The sequence below is a fragment of the Gigantopelta aegis genome, chromosome 10 (assembly GCF_016097555.1).
Source record: "Gigantopelta aegis isolate Gae_Host chromosome 10, Gae_host_genome, whole genome shotgun sequence".
Classification (NCBI taxonomy): Eukaryota; Metazoa; Mollusca; class Gastropoda; order Neomphalida; family Peltospiridae; genus Gigantopelta; species Gigantopelta aegis.
The window spans coordinates 7,565,667-7,590,081 of record NC_054708.1 but is presented as its reverse complement, the minus strand read 5'-3'; the positions used below and the strand labels follow the sequence as shown (position 1 = coordinate 7,590,081).

The 24,415-nt window shown below is 34.0% G+C and overlaps 1 protein-coding gene across 1 annotated transcript; it reads left to right on the top strand.

The window, feature by feature from the left end:
* Positions 1–69: 69 nt before the first annotated feature.
* LOC121383091 (alpha-tubulin N-acetyltransferase-like) lies at positions 70–24,415 on the top strand. The gene is made up of 11 exons (XM_041512866.1): positions 70–269; positions 4,277–4,343; positions 4,919–5,010; positions 8,744–8,915; positions 11,046–11,193; positions 11,625–11,681; positions 11,973–12,148; positions 13,014–13,099; positions 13,883–14,010; positions 17,828–17,945; positions 18,668–24,415. The coding sequence occupies exons 1-11, from the start codon at positions 178–180 to the stop codon at positions 18,852–18,854; spliced, it is 1,323 nt and encodes a 440-aa protein (XP_041368800.1). The 5' UTR covers positions 70–177; the 3' UTR covers positions 18,855–24,415.

The window sequence follows — 24,415 nt, the reverse complement described above, 5'->3', positions numbered from 1 at the left end:
AATATTTTGATAAACATCTGTATAATACATTTGCTGCGAATCTGGCATGTTTGCTTGGAGAAGTAAACATGGCGACATACCAAGAAAGTTTGTTAGAAAGACAACTAAGGCAGCTATCCATAGTGATTTGCAGATAGTATTGATCAGATTAAGACGTTTTTGGCAATATTTTCAAAAATGGAATTCGATTTTAATATAAATCTTCTGTTGGGAGATGTCATTTCAAAACTTGATAACCGCGTAATGCCCCAAAGACACCCAAATAACAGGTAAGACCGTAAAATACTAAGATAATATAAGATTGAACTTGAAAATTGTTAATCATTTAATAACACTGTCACTATTAATACCGATAGAGTACGATCGCAGTACTTGGCTTTTGAAAAACAAAGGCGAGTGAAAAATCGCACACCTCAAAACTCTTAGACTAGTGAAAAATCGCACTCATCAAAATGCTAAGGCGAGTGAAAACCAAGCATATTGATTATTAATTTATGAAGTAATTGGTACATGTAAATGCAGAGACATATGTTGCAAAAATTAAGCAATAAACAAATAATGTTTTCTTCTAATCTTATGTTTTGGTTCATTAGTGTAGTCTGACTTCTTTTCCCTTTCAAGAATGGAGTTATAATTTATAAAACCGTTTCAGGAGTAGTACTATAGAAATATAATTATGGCATGTATTGTAAACACTGATGCAGACAATTTGATTTTTAAATTACAATATGTACTATTCAGATAATTTGATGCACACAATTATATATATACCTTTTCAATGTTAGATGGTTTGATGAATGTGCAGCTAAACATATAGGAATCAACTTGTTTTGAATTTTATTATTATGCACAATGAACATGATTAGGATAGTTGGGATGGGAAAAACCCACTGGTTCAGAGGTGGTGGTTCATGAACTATGACCCAAGCATCTCAGGTGTGCACTACCGACTCGTATTATTAAAACATTGTTTTAAATAACTCGTGAAATGTAGGCCTACATTTACTTTAAATGATAGTGTTGGTTGGGACATTGACATTCACTTGGCATTTTTAATTCAACAATTACGTAACCAGTGTCCTTCCCTCAACATTTTGTAATACGTCATTTGACCTACTGCTACAGGTTATGAACGGCTCTGACAGCGTTACGTCATTGATCTAGAACAGCCCCAATGTTGTTCATAAAAAAATATACAAACTCTGACAAAATCTGTCATTACAAAGGATTTTATTCCAAACGTTGGATGCCATAATAAAGATAATAAAACCCCCATAATTTTAAACACCATCATCAGTACGTAATAAGTTGTCAAGTAGACCAGCATGTGTGTGCAGAATTCCAAGAGTAAAAATAATCTGACCCTGATAGCTATGATTGGCCAATATGCCACAGAGTACTGCGCATCAAATCATGTTCTAGTCACATGGTCTGTGACTTTCTAACAAACGAAACAAAAATTAAATAATCGGCAATGATAATTGATTACTTTTACTATAGTGTGTACATATATACATATATAAATAACATGCACATTCATAAACCTCTGGCTGAAATACAAATATTTAAATGAAGTTTTATTGGATTTTTTTTTAAAGATAAAAAGAAAAATAATAGACGTAAACAATACCTAGGCTTATTCATACATACCTATTATCATTTCTTTTTCTTCTTTTTATTATTCCGTCTAAATTTCATTGCTTTTTTAAAAAAAGAAGAAGTATAAAATGAAACGATTTTCATTTTCGGGACCTTAAAAGTAGGGTCAACTCAAACAAGAGCCTTATGTGTTGGAAAGATGCATACCCGGACCACCAACACATACTGACACTTTTGCAAATGAAAAACGCGTAATTTTAGAGTTAATAAAAAACCACGATTATTTCTGCTAACTGGGGGCAGCCATTTTGTTTTGTTTTTGTGACATCCAGTGGGATAGCTTGGGGCAAAGTGATGTCAGCTCCTGGCCATCTCCTGTATGTAGTGTGTAAACAAAAGCAGTAATTTTCGACAAGGTGCTTCTCTTTGATCAACCTGACTTGTAAAACAGCATAAATGACGTAATAGTATAATAAACTATTTAACTAAATATATTTCAAGTTGCATTAACGGAACAAAATGGGGTTATAGTAGTTTTCTCTGTTAAATAATCCAAAGGAAAAATGTACACTATTAGGCCTATTGATATGCTACGTTGGAGCAAAAACGACAACCCACGATACCCAAGGTATAATTTTCTTTTCTTTGGAACTACATGTATGTAATTGGTCGGTTCTGTGGTTTTAGATGGAAAAGTATACTTAATCAATAGTTTTACAGAACTATTTACAGTAATAAACCATGTCCATTACCATTTTATGGGCGACAGGTAATATTCCACAATACCGGTATGTATTTTTGTGTCTAGACAGCAACAATTACTTGTCTCGTCTGTTTACCAATCAAATACACACCTGCCAATCAGGAATCACAGGTAGAAGCAACTAACAGCATAGACCAATTAACTAAGAAAACACTCCGTGTAGCATTTCAGTACGTAGGTTAATGCATGGACAAAACATTGTTAATTATTTCAACTTGTTGTGTAGCCACTTTGACAATGGTGTTTTATTTTGTATTGAAAAATAATATATATAGTGCTGGATATACTTATTGCTGGCTTACTGGGATGTGTTTTATTACAGAACATTGCAATGTATGACTATTTATCATCCCGCAAAAACCAGGTAGATTGTGTTTCTCTAGTTCTAAGGCTCATTCCTGACGTTATGCGTTAAGTATTACGTAACCACCAGCTCGCCAGAGGTTGTACTCACTGAGATGGTACAAAATGGCTGCGCCCGATATATATAATAGCCGTCACATTTAGCCGTTTTATTAATTAACTATACGATTATACTTGTTGATATTAAGCAATAATGTCGATTATATATTGTTGAATATGCATACCACTGTTACCAGGCCAAATGCCTTAATTGTCCCTTCCTTTAATTAAGCTTTGTAGGCTAACAGTTATGAACTAATCGAGACAATTTTACTGACTTCGCTGATTTCTGTAACGAGTTCATTTGTGTAGGCTACAGAAGCCGCTATTTAATTCAATCCCTTTTGTCATTTTGTCATAACTATATGAACAGTATAAATGAGTTATCATTATCACACGCTGTGATCTATTACCTTATAAAAATGGACTGTTTCTAATTAATAATAAATTAAATAGGCAAAGAAGTTTTGATCGGATTGGTACATCTTCGAAGATTTCTATTAAACCTGTGTTTTCGGATTTGTATAGCAAAGATAAATACCAGTCATATTTTAAAATCGTGCATGGATGCTACCATTCTCGTAACTTTTTTTTTCTGGTATTATTAAACAGATCTTTCTGTCAGCTACATAAGGTAAATAATGGCAATCAATATACAAAATTATTTTACATGTGCTGTTTGCTAAGTGTAACATGCATTATTTTTCACACTTGTCAGATTGAAATTACGTGTGCTGTACGAGCACGATCGCACCCGCGCACCTTAAAAGGCAAGGTCTGCGATCGTTTGTTGATCAACAAATGGATGTCATTCATTTGATAATTCTTATACTCTGTCTTCAGAGAAATCCCACTAATGTTTTCCATTAACAGCAAGTGATCTTTATATAATATATGCACTTTCAAGCAGAGCGGACAGCACCTACCATGGCTTGTTTACACAAAAATATTGTGGTGGGTTTCTGTGCACACACAGTTTAATGTATCATTGATATGATGATTCATGAAATAATGTTTTACATGTTCATTTTACAATCGATATGAACCAACAAGTGTTTATAACAATGTCAGTTTCATAAAATGTTTACATTGTGTTATTTCTAAAAGACTTTGTTTTACACCAAGCTTGGAATTAAGTACAACAAAGATTTAAAGTGTTTTTCTGATACATGATATAGTGGGTTACCATTAGCCATAAAGGAATTGAACCTGCATGTATTGCACGTTAGCCTAGCCAGCACTGCGTTACATCTGTCTTGACAGCATCCACACACAGTGCCAGGCATAATTATACATAGTAGTTCATGGGTTTGATATATTTCTGTTAATCTCTTATCCTGCTTGAACAGAACATATTTGAGAACTAATTTTATATTCATATCCTATCCCTCACCCCATTCACATGCAATGATATCAGTTGTATGATAAAAATTGATTTGTTAATTTGTTAATTTGATGACATGCCATTCTTTCCTAATTCTAGTATTTTTCTCTCCTCAATTTCTATTTCAGTATTATGCGTGAACTAAGAAGAAATTTACTCCTTGTCATTGACAAAATGGGCGAAGCATCATCAAAGGTATAAATGTTAAATATTTATTTTTAAAATGTTTGTCCCAATTATAAAACAGTAAAATTATCATCATTTATTTATTTATTCAAAAAGTTGTTTCCATATTTCTACTTTTTTAAATAATATTATATGTGCACCTACTAGTTGTTTTAGCAAATGAAGTAATTTGGTAATGGAATGCAAATTTATGTCAAATATTCCACTTCAGTTTCTGTGTTTTTTATCATTTGAAAGAAAACAGTTTAATTCTAATATCTCCAGAATGTGTTACTTGGTTAGACAGTTCTGTAATATTCAGTACAACGGTTTGTACATTTGTATTTAATCTCTTAGACATCATTGCTTTCTGATTTAAACAATATTTATTTCTCTTTATATTAACAGATGGGAATCATTATACAATTGAAATATTAGCTGGTCAACATAGAAAGTACATCATTGCTTTCTCACTTTTATATCATTCTCAAATTTATAGAAGATTTAACAAGAGATAGATCTATGTAACTTACTCTTTTTTCATTTCAACAAAGTAATCCACAATAATTTGTATGGTTTTATGATTTTAAGTTATATTTGTTAAGGCACAAGGTCTGTACACTATTATTACTGGAGGCCGCAAGCTAGAACTATCGGAACATCTTCTGTACATCATGAAGGATGCAGGTGCTAACAAGTGAGTTTCATCTTGATATACTTGTACATGTATGTATAGGGCCAAATTTACAAAGCCTCTTTTACAAAGCTTAAACACCTGCATTTAAAATAAACAGGCTACAGAACTTCGGCCCATACAGTATAATTTTCATTTAGCACCAACAGGCAATTTTAACACAATATGTAATATAATTAAATTTAGTTATAATTTCTCATCGGTCACGTTTTATAAAATAAAATTTGTTAATGATACTATAATGTTAAAAATGTGAAAATAAAAATGTATAAATAACAAAATACAAGTTTATTAATTTATTTTTCCCATTCTCAAGGGAAGTTTTGTTTCTGTGAAACGTGCATTTACTCTTCTGTGAAGTTAATAACAACACCACTAGATCACTTTGATTAATTAATCTTCGGCTACTGGATATCAGACATTTGGTTATTCTGACACATAGTCATCAGAGGAAACCCACTACATTTGTCCATTAGCATCAAGGGCTATATGCATTTTTCCATAAACGGACAGCACATACGACAGTCTTTGTTTTACCAGTCATGGGACTCTGGTTATGATGGGAAAACAAATTGGAGAATGGGTCAACTGAGGGGATTAGAGTCGACGACATCAGGCAATCACTGTACTGACGGGGGGGGGGGGGGGGGATGTAGCTCAGTGATACAGCGCTCACTCAATGTGGGATCGATCCCCATCAGTGGGCCCATTGAGCTATTTCTCGTTCCATCCAGTGCACCACGACTGGTTTATCAAAGGCTGTGGTATGTACTACCCTGTCTATGGAATGGTGCATATAAAAGATGCCTTGATGCTAATCGAAAAGAGTAGCCTATGAAGTGGCAACAGCGGGTTTCCTCTCTCAATATCTGTGTGGTCCGTAACCATATGTCTGACACCATATAACTGTAAATAAAATGTGTTGAGTGCGTCGATAAATAAAACATTTCTTTCTTTTCTTTCTTTCTACCATGGCTGTTAACTGTCCGTCGTGAGACGGATTTCCGTCGTCAGAGAAATTGTTGAAATTATTTTTTCAGTCAGGTTTTTTTTTTTTTTTTTTCAAAATGAAAATCACTTCGACCGTTTTCGGTTTCCATAATGTCAACCCGATCGCTTCGGATGTTTTCTTCGCCCCACTGACCCCCTTTAGGGACCCATCCCAGGGTATAAACTACTATACATTTTGGGGCCGGTGAACGGCCCCATTACCCTAACGTAAATTCCCAATCCAATATCAAACTTTTCCCCAATTAGACCCTTCAACCCAACAGTTTCCCAATAAAGATTCCCAAAGTTGCTCTTATCGTGGACACTTGAACTCATAAAAATGTTTACAAATTTAGCTAATTACATCGACATTGGTTTTCCGATCGATTATGAACACGTGACGAACAACTCTGACCTAGATATGCAAATTAGGTGTATCCTGTTTTGATACAGTCTGTTGTATCGTAGTTTTTAGTAATAATGCCTACATTGTCTGATATAATATATTTTTGGTAGAAGAATATAACTTTTTGTTTTAATCATCCATTTGCGTTAACACATATTTGGGATGTATCGCAACACGTCCAACCCTAGTGGTATATGGGCACATTAAATTGTTATCTATCTATCTATCCAATCCGCTATTTACGGATGTAGAAAGTAAAAGTATTGACTTAATGTTCATCCTGCACTACCATTTGCTGTGCTATTTTAAGCAGACGATCTTATTTTGTAAAAAGGTGTGTACATATGTTTCGTACTTTTTCCCCCAGATATTTTATTATTATTATTTAAAAAAAATTAAAATCATGTTTGGTACGGTTTTTGTAATTAAACCCCCTAAAAAAAACCCCGTTACTACAGTAGTTGTAAATTAAGTGAAAAAACCCTCTAATTTAAATGTGCTACTCACTCCCTTTGAAGTAATGGCCATACCCGATGTCACACCATGTGACGAACAGCACGTGCGAGTTTGAACACTGTTACAATGTAATAGTTCTGCTGGGAGATTATTAGATTGCGTATTATAGATATTGAGACTTAATAAAATTGATCCGGTGAAAAATTAACATTTACCGACCAGTGGTATGTTACTTCTTTATTATTTACGATTGAATAATGGGGTCATTCGAGAACTACTCAACGTGCACTAAGGAGAGTAGGAATTATGGGATGTGTCACAAAACGTAATGGGGGGGGGGGGGGGGGGTTATTGTACAACGTAATGTTAATTAATAAAGTATGCAACCAGTCATTGCTGTTTTATTTTAACATATATATATTACTAAAGACCCCAAAGTAAAATATGACATGGTCACAAAACGTTACACGAGCGAGAGGGGTATTAAAACTGCAAGATTTTGCGTTACATATTTGTTAAATGGACACAAAGATCAACAAAGGACTATTCAACGTTAGCGTAATGCAGTATCAGACATTGGCTTTTACCCCATTTTTTAACGACCATAATGAATTTGCAATAAGACTACGGCAACCCAATGTAAATGTATTTGAATATTTGATTTGCCGTCCATTAGCTGGCGGTCAAGCCTAAATAAATAATATCAAGTAATAATGCAAACTTTAAAAAAAATTTCCATAGCAAACCCCAGCAAATGTCAGCCTAATAGGACTATTTTTATTAATATAGGTTCACTGCAGGACCCATCAATTAATGTTTTTGTCAAAAATAAAAGGGTTTGGGTTGGGAGAAATACATGTTTAAAGTGGACTACAATTGTCATGTAAAACACTACCATTTTGAATGGTGATATAATCATGGCACTGACATCCGCCATCTAAACCCACAACCAGGACAATGCCCTGTACCTTGAAATTTCAGTCACAACATTTTACTTTTGTTAACAGCCATGTTCTACTGATGGAGATACCTGTACATTTAGATCCCATCCCCTTTATGTATAAGACCGGCCTTGGTGGCATCGTGGTTAGGCCATCGGTCTACAGGCTGGTAGGTACTGGGTTTGGATCCCAGTCGAGGCATGGGATTTTTAATCCAGATACCAACTCCAAACCCTGAGTGAGTGCTCCGCAAGGCTCAATGAGTAGGTGTAAACCACTTGCACTGACCAGTGATCCATAACTGGTTCAACAAAGGCCATAGTTTGTGCTATCCTGCCTGTGGGAAGTGCAAATAAAAGATCCCTTGCTGCTAATCGGAAAGAGTAGCCCATGTTGTGGTGACAGCGGGTTTTCTCTCAAACTCTGTGTGGTCCTTAACCATATGTCTGACGCCATATAACTGTAAATAAAATGTGTTGAGTGCATCGTTAAATAAAACATTTCTTTCTTTCTTTCTTTATGTATAAAGTCTCGTGCAGCCAGTGAACCACAACTGGTATATCAAAGGCTGTGGTATGTGCTATTGTGACTGTGGGATGGTGCATGTAAAAAATCCCTTGCTACTAATGGAATAATGTAGCAGGCTTCCTCTCTAAGACTGTCAAAATAACAAAATATTTGATATCCAATAGCTGATGATTAATAAATCAGTGTGCTCTAGTGGTGGCATTAAACAAAACAAACTTTAACTTTAACTTTTATGTATAAAGTTTCTTGTGTATATTATTTAAAAGTTGGACTAACAGATGGAAATTTATTACTGCCAATTAATCTTTGTTTTCGTAAGGTGATTTATTAACTCATATGATAGTGTAGCGTTTCTATAAATGTTTTGATCAATCCAGACCGTGTATGCTGATTAACTGTTTTGTTGTTTATCTAGTGGTAAGGGTGCAGTGATTGGCATTCTAAAAGTGGGTCACAAGAAACTGTTTGTGTATGATAAAAATGGTGTCCAGCATGAAATGCAGCCTCATTGTGTTCTTGATTTCTACGTCCATGAATCGCGGCAGAGAATGGGGTGTGGAAAACAACTCTTTGAGTTTATGTTAAAGGTCAGTTCACTTTTATGTAGTTAATGTTAAATTTCTGTTTATTTGTCTAGATGTATGTAACAATATACATGAACATCATTGGGGGAGGGAGGGGGGGGAGTAGCCCAGTGGTAAAGTGCTCACTTAATCGATTCGCGTTAGTGGGCCCATTGGGCTATTTCTTGTTCCAGCCAATGCACCCCGACTGGTATATCAAAGGCTGTGATATGTGCTATCCTGTCTGTGGAATGGTGCATATAAAAGATCCCTTGCTTCATTTGGAAAATTGTAGCGGATTTCCTCTGATGACTACGTGTCAGAATTACCAAATGTTTAGCCAATTAGCCAATGATTAATTAATCAATGTGCACCATGGGTGTTGTTAAACAAAACAAACTGAAACTCCTTTTTAAACATCAATGAAATTGTATTCTCTATGATATATGAAGGCAGTACTTTGAGTTTGTGTTAGAAGATTGGTCTTCTTGAATGTAGTTTATATGAAATTATAGGAACACAGAAAATGCACCAATCTGAGAAGAAAAAATAATACATTAACTTATTGTGTGTTTTATAGCAATAACAACTGAAAATTATGTGGTGTGTTTTCAATGAAGTTTGGTGTATTACTTTGAAAGTGGATTAGTTTCTGTGTATTTGTAAATACAGAGAACTCTGTCCAAACCAGCATCTGTGTAATCCAGATTTCTGTTTTCACATTTTCAAAGTTTCATCTAGTGACAATAGCTTGGGTGAATATGTTTATACCAGCACTCTGTACATACCTGTACATATCGTCAGTCTCCATTGAATTTGGTTTAGGTTAACACTGTACTCCAGACTTTATTTAATGGGAAATATTTTAAAGGCATGACTGATGTTACTTCTTAAAGGGACACACCCTAGTTACGTTTATTTGTTAACCATTACGGCGTTGTTTTTCGCTATTAAACCCCATTTTTCACAAATAAAATTGCACTTTACTTACATTTTATTATTTAGAATACACATTTCCATTCACTTGAAGTGCTTTTTGGTAATCGTGATATTTGTAAAACCACGAAATGCATTTTTTGCATTTTTTCACAAGACGTGTTGTCGAGAAAAAACCGTTAAGCAAGCGAGGTCCAATCTATTTTTAGAGGGGATATTTCCATTTCAATGTTTTAGACGTTGGTATATCACGTGACCGTTATCATTTTGGTTCGGTTTGTTTTCTCGTGCACGGTTCGCGCAATCAACATCCGATTTGTTGTTCATTTGTGAGATTTTTCTTCACAGTTCGTGAACATTTTCAGTAACAATAAAGTTCAGACAAGTAAGTGTCTCAATACAAAATGTTACAAACCCTTAAAACCAATAATAGTCTTACGATATCTGAAGAGGGGATACAACCAGGACAGAACAGTTGGAACATGTCCAGGAGAGGTGAAACGAACGCACCCCCAAGTCTGTGAAATTTGTCGTGACGTAGGCATTGTTGTGCTTCGAGCGACATCTACCGGTGACATCAGAATACTAACTTTCAAAATTATTTCAAGCAATTGGGACATGGGGATTCCCATGGTATTTATTGATATAAAACCTGCTTTTTCACTCCATTTGATAAAAACGTGATCTTTGTGTGTTACAGGTTTGTAGATTAACCAAATTATAATTTATTTTCGCTGGATGGAACTAGGGTGTGCGGCTTTAATATGTGCCCTTTGCTGTTAATAAAAACAGTGTACCATTTTAACAAGCAACGTCATCTTCTCTCACGCTGCAGATCAAGTGTCACATCTGCTTTGGTTAGGAGAAGGCCCTGTAAGCTGGAGAACGTCTACCCAATCCTTTTGTATTATATATGCTATAAAATGTTTCAATCAATCTACTTTGGTGTTTTACTTTTTCTTTATTTTATATTGTTATTAGGACAGGAATGTAAACCCACTGCATCTCGCTGTTGACAAACCATCTTATATACTATAAAATGTTTAAATCAAGTCTACTTGATGTTTTACTTTTTCTTTATTATATATTGTTATCAGGACAAGAATGTAAACCCGCTGCATCTCGCTGTTGACAAACCATCTCATATACATTACTATAAAATGTTTCAATCAATCTACTTAGGTGTTTTACTTTTTTTAAATTTTATATTGTTATCAGGACAGGAATGTAAACCCACTGCATCTTGCTGTTGACAAACCATCTCACAAGTTTTTATCCTTCCTCGCCAAGCACTACAACCTGAGAACGGAAATACCACAGATGAACAATTTTGTTGTGTATGATGGATTCTTCTCACAGAAACTAGGTGAGTGTGTTGCTAATCATTTGTCAGACTTTGTCCATATGCACCCATTAGCCGATGGGAATTTTTGTGCTGGAGTTTCATTAAACATTCATTTATTCATTCATTCCATCCACATGCAGGTTTGAAAATGTTGCAAGAATTGAGAACAGTCTGACAAGTTATACCTATTTATGAAACTCTTTGAAATATCATGTCAGATTCTTTGTTTGCCTGCTTTTCTTTTGTGTGAAATATTTTCCTATTATACAGGGAACTTTAAAAAACCCATAATTGAATAGCAACAATTAAAAATTGATTTGCAACTACTATTTAATGTTTAAGAATTGCATAATAATCTCTGAAACTTGCGTAGCTAATGGTGACATGATGTAGAACAAAACATTCCCTACACTAACAAGGCAATATTAACTTGTATTGTTATGTTGTTTCAGGCATGAACAATAACCAGAATGCTTCAGGCAAGCCTCCAATGTACAGGACAAATGAAGGTAATCTGGAAATGGAAGTCTTAAAGACAGAGTCATCAATAATTCTTTTACTTCTTATCTAAGATCCAATGTATAGAAGAAATGAAAATAATCTGTAACTATAAGTCTTAAAGACAGATTCATCAATTTTGTTTTCACTTCCTTTAATGGTGGCTAGATTCAGCATAGATGTTTGCTTTGTTTTTTAATTAGTTAATTACATGTATTAAATATAGTACATTTAAAAATGAAAGCATTTCTATGTATTTGCAGCATTTGTAATACTGGTATTTATTTGTGTATAATTGGTAGATCCATACAGCTCGAAGACGTCGTATGTTCCTGGCTATTCTAAGAATGGCTCTCAGTCATCAGGGAAACTGAGCCGTCCGTTATCAGGGAACGTGATTCATCAGTCCGCTGGGAAACCAAGCCGTCCTTTATCTAGGAACAGATCTATCAGTGTAATTGATGGGTATCGGGATGAGGTGTGTTTGCCATGGCTTGTCCCTTGTTATTCAGGGCTGGGAGATAGCTGAGTGGCAGAGTGCTCTCTTGAGGAGCGGTAGGTCTTAGGATCAACTACCAGTGGACGCTAATGTTTTCCCATCCAACTAGTACACTATGACTGGCACATCACGATTGGTGGTATCCTGTCTGTGGTGAAGTAGATATAAAAGTGTTCTATGAGGATACAGTGGGTTTCCTCCCAACCAAGTATTGAATTAACAATACATGTATATATTAGGTGTACATGTAAAATGTGCTGAGTTAGCATTAAGCTAATAATCCTTTCCTTCATTATTCAAAATATTTGAACAGTCATCATTGTTACTAATTTCATTATATTGCATACCTTATCTTAAATAAAATACTATTAGATCAAGAATAGCAACATTTATGTTTTTACATAATAGGTTTTAGACATAAAATATCTATTGTTGAAATAGATACATACATAAATTATGCATGTAAGAATTGATTGCGTTTACTTCCAGATTTAATTTATTCTAAATGTGTGTATTGTATTTAGTGATTGACATAATTTGTTACACACCCATTGGTGAGAACACCATGTGTTATTTATGACTTTACATACTTGTTAATGCATACATTCATGGCCGTTAGATACCATTTATCTCACAGCTCGTTTAAAAATGTATCAAACTCGCTTTTGCTTGTTTGATACATTTTAAAACAACTCGTGAGATAAATGGTATCTAACGGCCACTCATGTATTATGCTCTATATCTACATTATTTTGGAGAACTTTACAAACATATTATCAGCAAACTACACATATTGTGCCTCATTAGTTGAGTTTTTGCAATATATTTACTCTCTTTTTTGTAGGATAATGCAATAAAGAACTTGATGATATCACCAGTACCCACCATGCTTGCACAGAAAACAACGGGACTGGGATATGACAAACAGAAGTAAGTACTGTATTGCATTGGGATATGACACAAAAGTAAATACTGTATTGGACTGGGATGTGACAAACAAAAGTAAGTACTGTATTGGACTGGATGTGACAAACAAAAGTAAGTACTGTATTGGACTGGGATATAACAAACAAAAGTACTGTATTGGACTGGGATACGACAAACAAAAGTACTGTATTGGACTGGCATATGACAACCAAAAATACTGTATTGAATGGGATATGACAAACAAAATTAAGTACTGTATTGGACTGGGATGTGACAAACAAAAGTAAGTACTATACTGGACTGGGATATGACAAACAAAAGTACTGTATTAGACTGGGATATGACAAACAAAAATACTGTATTGGACTGGGATATGACAAACAAAAGTAAGTACTGTATTGGACTGGGATGTGACAAACAAAAGTACTGTATTGGATGGGATATGACCAACAAAAATACTGTTGTCAACTGGGATATGACAAACAGAAGTAAGTACTATATTGGACTGGGATATGACACAAAAGTAAATACTTTTTTGGACTGGGATGTGACAAACCAAAGTAAGTACTGTATTGGACTGGGATATGACAAACAAAAGTACTGTATTAGATGGGATATGAAAAACAAAATTAAGTACTGTATTGGATTGTTATATACTTTTTTGGTATATTATATTTTATAATAAATTTAACATATTTTAGCAGACTATAGAATGTAAATAATTTAATTTGTTGTAATTAAACTTTAACCTTAGTTTTAATGGGGTTTTTTTCTCCAATAATAAAGTGTCCCTAATGGATACGACCAGCAGACAGCTGATGCAGTTTACAATCGGTACAGTCGCCATGGTGCTACACCGTCACCACCGCCAACACTGCAGTTACCCAGAACACTCAGGAAACAGAACAGCAGAGGTAAGATTTTAAAACTAGAGACAGATCTAGACACACTTGGGTGTTGGTGTCCATTTCAACTGTGTGTAACATATTCTGTTGTTAATTACATGAAATAGCATCAAATTGTTTCCATAATTATAGACCTACATGTACGTTGCATGAATTATGTTTCATCCGTTGAGAGCAAAAAGGGGCTACCTCTACTCAGACCTGTCAACCCTCCCGGATTCCGCGGGAGTCTCCCGGTATTTGATCAAATCTCCTTTTCACCTGTGCGGGAGACAGTTTCTCCTGTTAAATGACATTTTTGTAATCATAAAAAAAAAATTGATCCTCTTTTGTCAAAATAACAGAAGGGAAGTAACTCTGCCTTTTTTTCTCATTCGGAAAATGTCGACTACTTTCGGTTTCCGAGAATGTAACAGGCCGAATTGTCCCGACTGTTTAACCTTTGCTGAAGTGAGAATTGTGGGATAGCCTATTTATATTGTTAAAAAAGCACATGGAGTTTATAAAATGACATGTTATTATAATGTTTGTTGTCATCGTAATGGCTACGAAGCGTGTTGCCGCTAATTCAACAGGCTATGTATTGACATTCATTGTTGCCATATAAAAAAAAAACACCTACCCAATTTAGTTCTAATAACACCTCTGAATTGTAAAATGTCTTCCCACTGGATTACATAATGCAACTATGACGAATCTGAACTGCCAGACTCCCGAGTTGACCAATACACACATGCTTGTTAAAATCACATGTCACAGCAAGACAACGAAAAGACCAATTAGCTGTATAAACATACTTGTGTCAGTTAATTTTGTATATTTATGCGGTAAAATGTTGGTTATAAGGGTACACTTCAAGAAATTATTTTTGTACAATTAAAAAAAATTGTGTTTGACATTGACATAAAGTTACTCACGGAAATGGGTATAATTCCGGTATATTTGGGAATACATAATTGTCAGTAATGTGATTTTACTTGGGATTAATGAAAATACAATGTTTAATGCATCATTATAATGATTTTAAATAAGTACCATGCCACCGTTCATCATTATAGTAAAAACTGAATATTACTTTATAAGATTTATATAAATTTGTCTTTAGTACTTAGGTACACTAACCACAAATGATAATTTTGTATATTTATGCGGTAAAATGTTGGTTATAAGGGTACACTTCAAGAAATTATTTTTGTACAATTAAAAAAAATTGTGTTTGACATTGACATAAAGTTACTCACGGAAATGGGTATAATTCCGGTATATTTCACACGATGTCCGTAATGAGGTTTTACTTATGATTAATGAAAATACAATGTTTAATGCATCATTATAATGATTTTAAATAAGTACCATGCCACCGTTCCTCATTATAGTAAAAACTGAATATTAATTTATAAGATTTATATAAATTTGTCTTTAGTACTTAGGTACACTAACCACAAATGATAATGTAACGCAACCTGTAAGAATGTAAGTGTAATACCGTAAATGTACTAATTAATTATTTTTTTTCTTGTTCATGCACTTAACATTTTTGGATAAAATATTTTTTTTTTTTTAAATATGTATTAAATCATAATAATATTTAAACTTAAAAAAAAATAAAAAAAAATAATATATATATATATTTTTTTAATGCCAAGATCTAAGGTTAAGAAGTATATATGACATTATAAAGTATTCATATAACTTAATGTAATAATGATTTTTTTAAATCTTGCGATTTTGGGTTAAATTGTGTGAATTTAAAAAATCTCCTGCTTTTTGACAAAATCTCCTGCTTTTTCAACACGCACCTCCTGCTTTCTCTTGACTAAAGGTTGACAGGTCTGCCTCTACTTTTTACTTTATACTTTTTAATTGCAGATAGCACCTTCTTACTCTCAACCCACAATTTTTTATGCATGGATGTTTTGACTAATTTTTGTAATGAACTACCGTATATCTTCGCCTGTAAGTCGATCTCGGCTATAAGTCGAGTCCCTAATTTCAAGCCCTGAAAAGATATTTTTTTTATTGACCCGTTTATAAGTCGACCCATGAAAAACAACTTATAAATATTGAAATATTTCTTATTTTCAGCACATGAGAACAATAATGTACAATATTTGAACAAAAGAAAATTATTTTACAAACTTCGGTTTTCACGTTTTGTACATCGCAATATAATCAGACTATTCCAATCAAACTATCATTATTACATAGCATCAAAACGAAATATTCCCTTAGTAGAGAGTGAAAGCTGTTTGACTGTTACTGTATGGTACTGTACAGATGGTTTTGTGCACAGACAACAACTTTATTTATAAACACTGACAACAGATCACTACGATAAAACTGAAAGTATCACATTTTGCCGCCATATTAATACATGTAAGGAGGATAACTCTGTTGAAGTACACTGTTTTTGTACCAAATGATGTGTGTTGTACATATACATGTATGTAGTTATTGCTCTAGTGAACTGCAGAGATCAGTCTATTTTAAGGGAATGCTCAGTAATATTCATGAAGTTAATCACCGACAAAACATTGTTTGAACAACCATTAATGCCAGTGACCAGATTTCAAAATAAACTCAGGCAACAGGTAGTTAGTATTGTTTACATTTTTACTATTAGTGATGACTGTTAATTTAACCAAGTGGACTGTTGTCTTTGGCATGTGAGTGAGATCGCACGCTTTTTCGCATAACCAAAACCGTTCTAATGCCAAATAAAATAGGTTATAAAAAATAAATGTGTCAAATTAACATATTTGAGTATAACTACATGGCATACTTCAACAATAAAACTTGTAAAATAATCCCCAAAACAGTAATATTTTTTGGTGAAATTTTTTTACCCTCTTATAAGTCGACCCCCCAAGTTATAAAATAATTTTTGGGTGAAAAAAATTTGACTTATAGGCGAAGATATACGGTAAACTAGAATGTTTTATTCATTAATGTTTTAAGTTTTTCAAAGCAAATAACTGTTTTTAAAAAATCATGCATGGGTGTCATTTGCACCCCCTGAACCCTCTTTGACCCGTTTTGTGTGATATTAGTATATTTGAAACTTGTCATTTATTTTCTAGTAAAATATGGTGTTATCAATAGAACTTGAAGACTTATAATTGGCAGTAATCAGTTAAACATAAGGGGTCGAATTTACGACGCCTGTTTTTCATAAATGCAGGTGTCTAAGCATTGTAACTGTATGTAGTTACATGCGTGTAAGACATAAACAGGCTTTGTAAATTCAGCTCATAGTGTATAGTTATTAACATGATTTTATAGCATTAAACATATGTACAGTGTTTAAGCATTGTAACTGTATGTAGTTACATGCGTGTAAGACATAAACAGGCTTTGTAAATTCAGCTCATAGTGTATAGTTATTAACATGATTTTATAGCATTAAACATATGTACAGTGAAACCTCTCAAAACCAGACATTTTTCACAAATTCGTTTTAAATATTAGTACAAAATCAGTGTTTGACAAATGTTTGAGAAACCTCACAGAAGCTTTGGCTAGAGCCCAATATATTACAGTAATACAGTTAATAATTTCCACTAGCCCAGACCAAACATTCACTAGCCAGGACTGAAGGCTTGTCGAACCCTGACAAAACCGAACCTCTCTGAAATGAATAACCCTTTAAAACCAGACATTCCAGGGCTCGAACTTTGTCTCCCACAGCAATTAAAAAAAAAAAATTGTTGTAACTGTTATAATCTGTTACAAAGAGAGTGTACAACTATTATAGTTATTTACGTTACATTTTTTACCCAAATTATGTCTATGTTTTTACGTATACTGTCGTGTGTTTGTTTTCCAGACAAACTACCTCCTCTAGTTCGAGACAATCCACCTGAGAGCTACTACAACATGCTGAACATGCATCAGGATTATCAAGGAAGAGGCGGCCATCTTAAAGTTTTACAGAATACACCTAGGTACAGTCGGAGAAAGCAGTTTGTTTCTACAGCTAGACTAGACAAAACCAGTGTTGAATTTTTTAATGTGTTATTCAGAAAAACAACCCATAAACTAGTAAATGAATTACCAGGCTGCAAATTTAGCAGGATTCTGTGAATCTCAGATTTTGGGTCAGAAGTGTAAAATTATGAGATGGAATCCAAAAATATTTATCATTTTGTTTTATTACAGTGTTATATATATATTTTTAAACCCCACAATTCAGTGTCTGATTAGTATATCATATATATGATATATATGTATGATGTCCAGACAGATAGTCAGTATTATAACGGGCATGTATGTGATGGTCACAGTGACAGTGTTATATATATATTTTTAAAGCCCACAATTCAGTGTCTGATTAGTGTATCATATATATGATATATATGTATATGTCCAGACAGATAGTCAGTATTATACGGGTCGTGTATGTGAAGGTCACAGTGACACACACAATTAAAAACTTATAATTATGGTAGGCTATTAAAAGTAGTTGGTAAATTATGCTTTTTTAGGCACATATATTCCACAATTGCAGAATTGTGAATTTTAAAATAAAAATATATCACCTTACTAAAAATGTGACATCACAGGTTTTTCCTGTGGACTTCATATGTATACACACACACCACACAGATATACACCATTTCTTGTACATAATACATATATACATGTTTATATATTTTTTCTTTTTCAGTCCAAGTATCCCACGTGAGCCACCGTCCCAGCCAGTGATACCTACAGGAGTGTACCGAGGCTATTCAGCCCCGCCTGTGGTGTACAATCCTTACACAAATGCAGACACAGCGTGGACAGTATTCGGGGTTGTGCCCAATCACAGAACTATAGCATCAAAACACAATGCTCACAACAGGCTCTGGTGACAGCCCATTAGAGTTTGATGTGTTTGGTGCACCAGTTAGCAGCAAGGCTTTGTGAGTTTGTTCACAGGCGCTGGATGCACAGCTAAGTAGGGTTATGCCACAAATTACTCATTGAAGACATCATTAGGGCTCAAATTAGCAGGGGTGGGCATGAGGGTGGGGGTGTTTCTTTCTTTGTTAAAAAGAAGAAAAATTACCATGATTTTAGTTTTTAAAAGTGCCTTCTCTGTCTTACTAGTTATTTAAAGGAAGGTTGAGCTGGCATGAAGGACAGATTTGCTTAAAGTATTCTGTCCCATACAGTGCAAAACAATAAATATTTTACAGCTGTTTTTTGAAGTCATCAATGAAAGATTAAAAAAGAATGCATTGCATGTGCTATAGTCACATATTCACTTGACACTTTGTACTAAGCTGTACAGGTGCTGTTTGCCACAAGTAGTGTACAATTATAGCTTTAGACATTGGGACCAAGACCTGTGCTTATAAAACGTTTACAGTCTAGACTCGAATCTGTGATGATGTCACATGCATGAAGTTTGTATGTCATTGTCATGGCCTTGAAGTCTTGTGTCTAAGCTTTAACAGTTTTATAAACACAGGTCACTAACAAACACACTGTGTTGTCATTTGCTGTTACTTAATGTCACTAGTTACGTTGGTTTCTTATGTTACGTGTTTCTAACAGTCTTGGTAGCCAAGCTTCACCTACATTCATCGATGTAGTGCAATATATAACTTGTAGGTTTTCTTTGGTCTTTAATGATAAGCAAAAGGGTATAGAATTAAAGCTATAATATTGCCACACCACACCATGCTATATCATTTACTTAATAAGCAAAATACAAACATCATTAGTTTTAGTAAACTCAAGTCTTTATTGCTTTCAGCGTTTACCATAAGTAGTCTTTATACAATATATCTCCGACCAGGTTTGTAATGCAGTGAAATCCCTCCAAACTGGACACCCACCGTACCAAGTAAACAGGCCAATTTTAAAAGGTTTCTGGTTTAGCAAGATTATATTCGGTACTGATATTTAAAAAGGGACTGTGGAAACAATCTGGTTATGAGGGGAATTTCTGGTTTACAAAGGGACAATTTTCAGAGACTTCTGGTTTACAGAGTCTGATTTTAGGGAATTCCGGTTTATAGAGAGTCTGGTTTTTAGGGAATTCTGGTTTACAGAGGGTCTGGTTTTGAAGGAATTCCCGTTTACAGAGGGTCATGTTTTGAGGGAATTCCCATTTACAGAGGGTCATGTTTTGAGGGGTTTCACTGTATTTTGGAACACATGACAGCTGGAAAGTGCCCCATTCCTGTGTGTTAAAGTGAATACACTTAATTATGTGACCCAGAGTGACGAATATAGCCAAAGGATATGGAAACAAAATGATATGCACTGGTAAGGAAATTAATGTGGATGGTCTGTTTTGCTTAAACAGTATAAAATATATTTGAGATTGATGCTTTAATGTTATTGACTAAACATCTGCTAACATGAAATTCTGTCCAAGTTTCAAGTTCGTCCAACATTGAAGTGCCTTAAGAGACTGTCCTGAGTGTGCGGTCATTGTGAGATGTTTCTGACTAACAGAGCCTTTTGGTGACTAAAATTACATATTAAATACATTTTCTTGTTTAGAATACCAGTGTCTATATTTCCAATGTGTTTGCGTTATGTGCTAATGTTTGTATCAACCAAGGTTGATTTTATTCATGATTTTTGTTTTTCATGTGTACGAAATTATTGGGAGATAAAATCTGGGTTGGGGTACTATAAACATTAGGTTGACAGCAAACACCTTGTTTATATAGCTACGGATATTCTAAACAGGAAGATATATTAGTATGTAATATTAGTCATCAAAAAGGATCTGTTAGTCGTAAACATCTCACAATGGCAGCAAACTCGGGACGGTCCCTTTATAATACAATGTAGATATTAAAAGCCACTTTTCAAGCTAGTCTGTTTGAATGAATAATTATAATTATATGTTTTGTTTTAGTCTGAAGTGATACGTTCATCCTTCAGAATTGTTATTTTGTGATATCACACTGTTAATTATGACAATAAATCACTTGATTTTTTTACATGACCACATAGATGTATATATGTTGTAATGTAAACGTATGTTATCAGATATTAGCAGCTCCATGTTAACTAACCTGTGGATTTACTATTATTAATTAATATCAATACTCAATAATGTATTCACATTTTAGCTACTTATATATTCATAATGGAATGTAGCTCTTTCTTTTTTCAGTGGTTTTACTGTAATATTTGGTTTTAATAACAATGAATAGCAAATCATAAAATGATTCTAGTAATTTCGATTGTGCCAATATAAATGTTATGTGTGTACAGAGAACCTCTCTAAACCAGACACCAATGGTACGACGTAAACAATCTGGTTTAGAGAGGTTTTCTTCTGTACTCATAATATTAATATTTTAAAGATACAATATCTTCTGTTTTTGTTTCTCAATTTAATACATCAGCAGATGCAGTTTGTTAAAACTCAAATAATTGTATTGTTAACAGAATTTCAATATAAACATATCAAGATATCTTTGATTTCATTATGTTTCCAATTTTAATACCTCAGCTATTAATGAACTATTTTATTGAAGTTTGATGAGTACAGATTGAAAATGTTATGTTTTAAACATGTAAAATTAGCTACTTTCTACAAGCACTTAAAGTATATTCACTTGGTCATTTATGAGCACCATAATAAATTGTAAGCAATTGCTTTTTTATCATTTATTCTTTTATTATAAATTCCATTATATTCTTGCAAAACAAAATTTAGATATATTCAGATGAAACTGTTAATACATGCTATATTTATATGACTTACAAGTGGAATAAATATAAAATATATGTGATTCCTCAAACTTCGTTTATTGATATAAACAAAAATAGGATGAACATCTCGTTAATCAAAATATGTAAACAGATTCATATTACCTCAGATCATCAGGGGAAGGAAATATGGTTTTTCATAAAAATGGTCATTATATACTACAGATACATACTGGGAGAAATTCCATTGTACTTTGTAATTAGTTTGAGAAATTGTAATGTTTTTGTTTTTTCCTTCACAAATTTATATGTATATTCTAGAGCAGTATACTTTTTTAATCTTTTATTTTTAGTACTGGTATGTAGTCACCTTACATAATCAAAACAATAAATTGCCAGCAGAAAAATCAAATTTTGAAATAAAATGAATGGAATATTTGTTTAATGACACCTCATCAAATTTTAAACTACAGCTATGTAATGTCTAAAATTTGGTCAGTAAAAAGAGAAGAAATCCATAGAGGCTAGTCCTAATGATAAAGCAGGAACACATTTTTATATGCATTTTTCTACAAACAGGACAGTAAATATGTTTTTTGATATACCAATGTGGGACTCTGGTTGGGATTGGGGAAAGCCTAAGACCTCTGAGGACAATAGATCCGCTGACCTATCATAGCTCAGGTGAGCACTCTTCCACTAAGCTAATTCCCACCCCTCATATTTAGAATGTTAACAGATTATTGTATATCAACCGATTGCCTGTTTCTGCTAACCACACTGGTGGCGCCTTGCTCATGTGTGCAAGACTAATGAGATTTGTTTTTCTGCCAGCCGAGTAATAATTGTGCTGATATTGATTCAGACAGATATATCATGGATAAATAATGAAGAAGCATCGATTATTCTTAACAGTACACTATGTACAAAGCCAGCCACTTTGTATTATTGAGGATAATCAATGCTTTCAAGTTATTTACTTAACATTAATAATATGTGATAGTTAATGATTTTCTCTTTGAAACGAGTACTATCTCCCTAAGTACAAAAATAGAGTAAATATGACACATGGTCAATGTGACATGTTAACTATAACACATAGTAAGTTTGAAATGTTAACTATGACACTTGTAACTGGAATATTTTAAGTGTGACATATGCTGATTGTGAGATGATATGCTGACTGGTAATTATAACACACCCTTAATGTGATATGTTAAGTGAGACATGGTGATTGTGAAATGCTAATTTTGATGCATCGTAATTGTGACATATGTCAATTGTGACACATGACCAAGTATTGGAGAAGAAAACCACTTGTGCCAGCAATGAGTGATAACTCCATAATTCACTCCCCTACCATGTCTTTCATACATACCATTTGTGAGACCTCAATGGAATGGAATAAAATAACTCGAGTTATTGATGATGACCTGTTACAACTCGTACAAGTGTTCCCCACAAGACTGATATATAATTGCCTTGGTTTCAGAACAACGGATCAGTGCTGGTTCACGTACATATCTCAGTATATCACTCATTTAAAATGGTTACTATATTCTCCTTGATGACTTACTTAATGAGAATTAGTAGGTACTGCTAGTATGTGAGTCGTGGAATTGTTAATGTAAACATTTAATTAAAGTAGAATCTCGTTGGCTCGACCTCGGAAACGGTCGAACACACCGCAATGCTCGAACCAAAAATGAAGTCCCAAGTTTTTTGTTCGGCAAACCCTTATATTAACTGCTGATGGGTCAAACATGTCCAGAGTCGACTATAAGCCTTCACTCGAAACTAAATTATCGGCCCCGTCTGTGTTATGAGCTATATTTCCTTCGAACTGGTGATCCATCAAATATTAAATGGGGAAACCACAGAAAAGGACGAACTATTGCTGCGCTTACGCAGTTGGTTATTACAACTTTGGGATTAATTATTTAGGTGGAATGAACTATAGATGAATCGGGGAATCACAACAATAGCCATGCAATCCTTTCTTTATGTTGTTTGTTAGGCGCCTATCGGTAATGATCTTTCAAGTACAGCTAGTGTTATGGTAACTGTTAGATGAACCGTGATACCAATCAAACAATTGGTGCACAAACGGGCCTTGGCATAAAGCATTACTTTGAACATGTCTGCAAGAGCAGTTTGAAATGAAACAATGTTTGAGTTAATCAGCTGTCATCACTTCAGCAACCACATATTTAATTAATACTGTCAAGGGCTTCTGCATCACAAAATCGGCATAATTTCAAATAAATTCTTTCACTCAGAAATGTTGCTATATAACACATTGATGAAATTTTAAAGTTTGCAGTTACCAAAAATAATATGTATCAAATTCAGCTTTCTGATGTTACGGAAATATCCGATGTTGATCAAATGGTTCGGTCGAACTACCCGATGGGTCAAACACTTTCTCGAGCATCGATGGGGTTCCAGTCAACGCGTTTCAACTGTACTTAAATTGTACCATTGTTACGATAGCTACATACACAATGTATATATGACCAAGTTTGTTTTGTTACTCCGTGTATCTAGCAACAAGATGTCAGCAGTGTGGGTGGGATGTTTGGCAGAAATAGTTGTGAGTGGGGGGTGGTTGTGGATGCATTATCGTTACTTGGGGGCCTATGTGTAATGTACTCAATGTCTTAACATATGCATAATAAGTGTATTCCTATTATTTTTTAATGTTTTACTATTACTACGATGTCTTAATAAAATAATATATTACAACTTT

Coding starts and splice junctions, on each gene's coding strand:
- LOC121383091 (XM_041512866.1), top strand. CDS start 178: ATGGAATTCGATTTTAATATAAATCTTCTGTTGGGAGATGTCATTTCA. Junction 8,916..11,045: donor TCTTTGAGTTTATGTTAAAG/GTCAGTTCACTT, acceptor TATTGTTATCAG/GACAGGAATGTAAACCCACT. Junction 17,946..18,667: donor GTTTTACAGAATACACCTAG/GTACAGTCGGAG, acceptor TTTCTTTTTCAG/TCCAAGTATCCCACGTGAGC.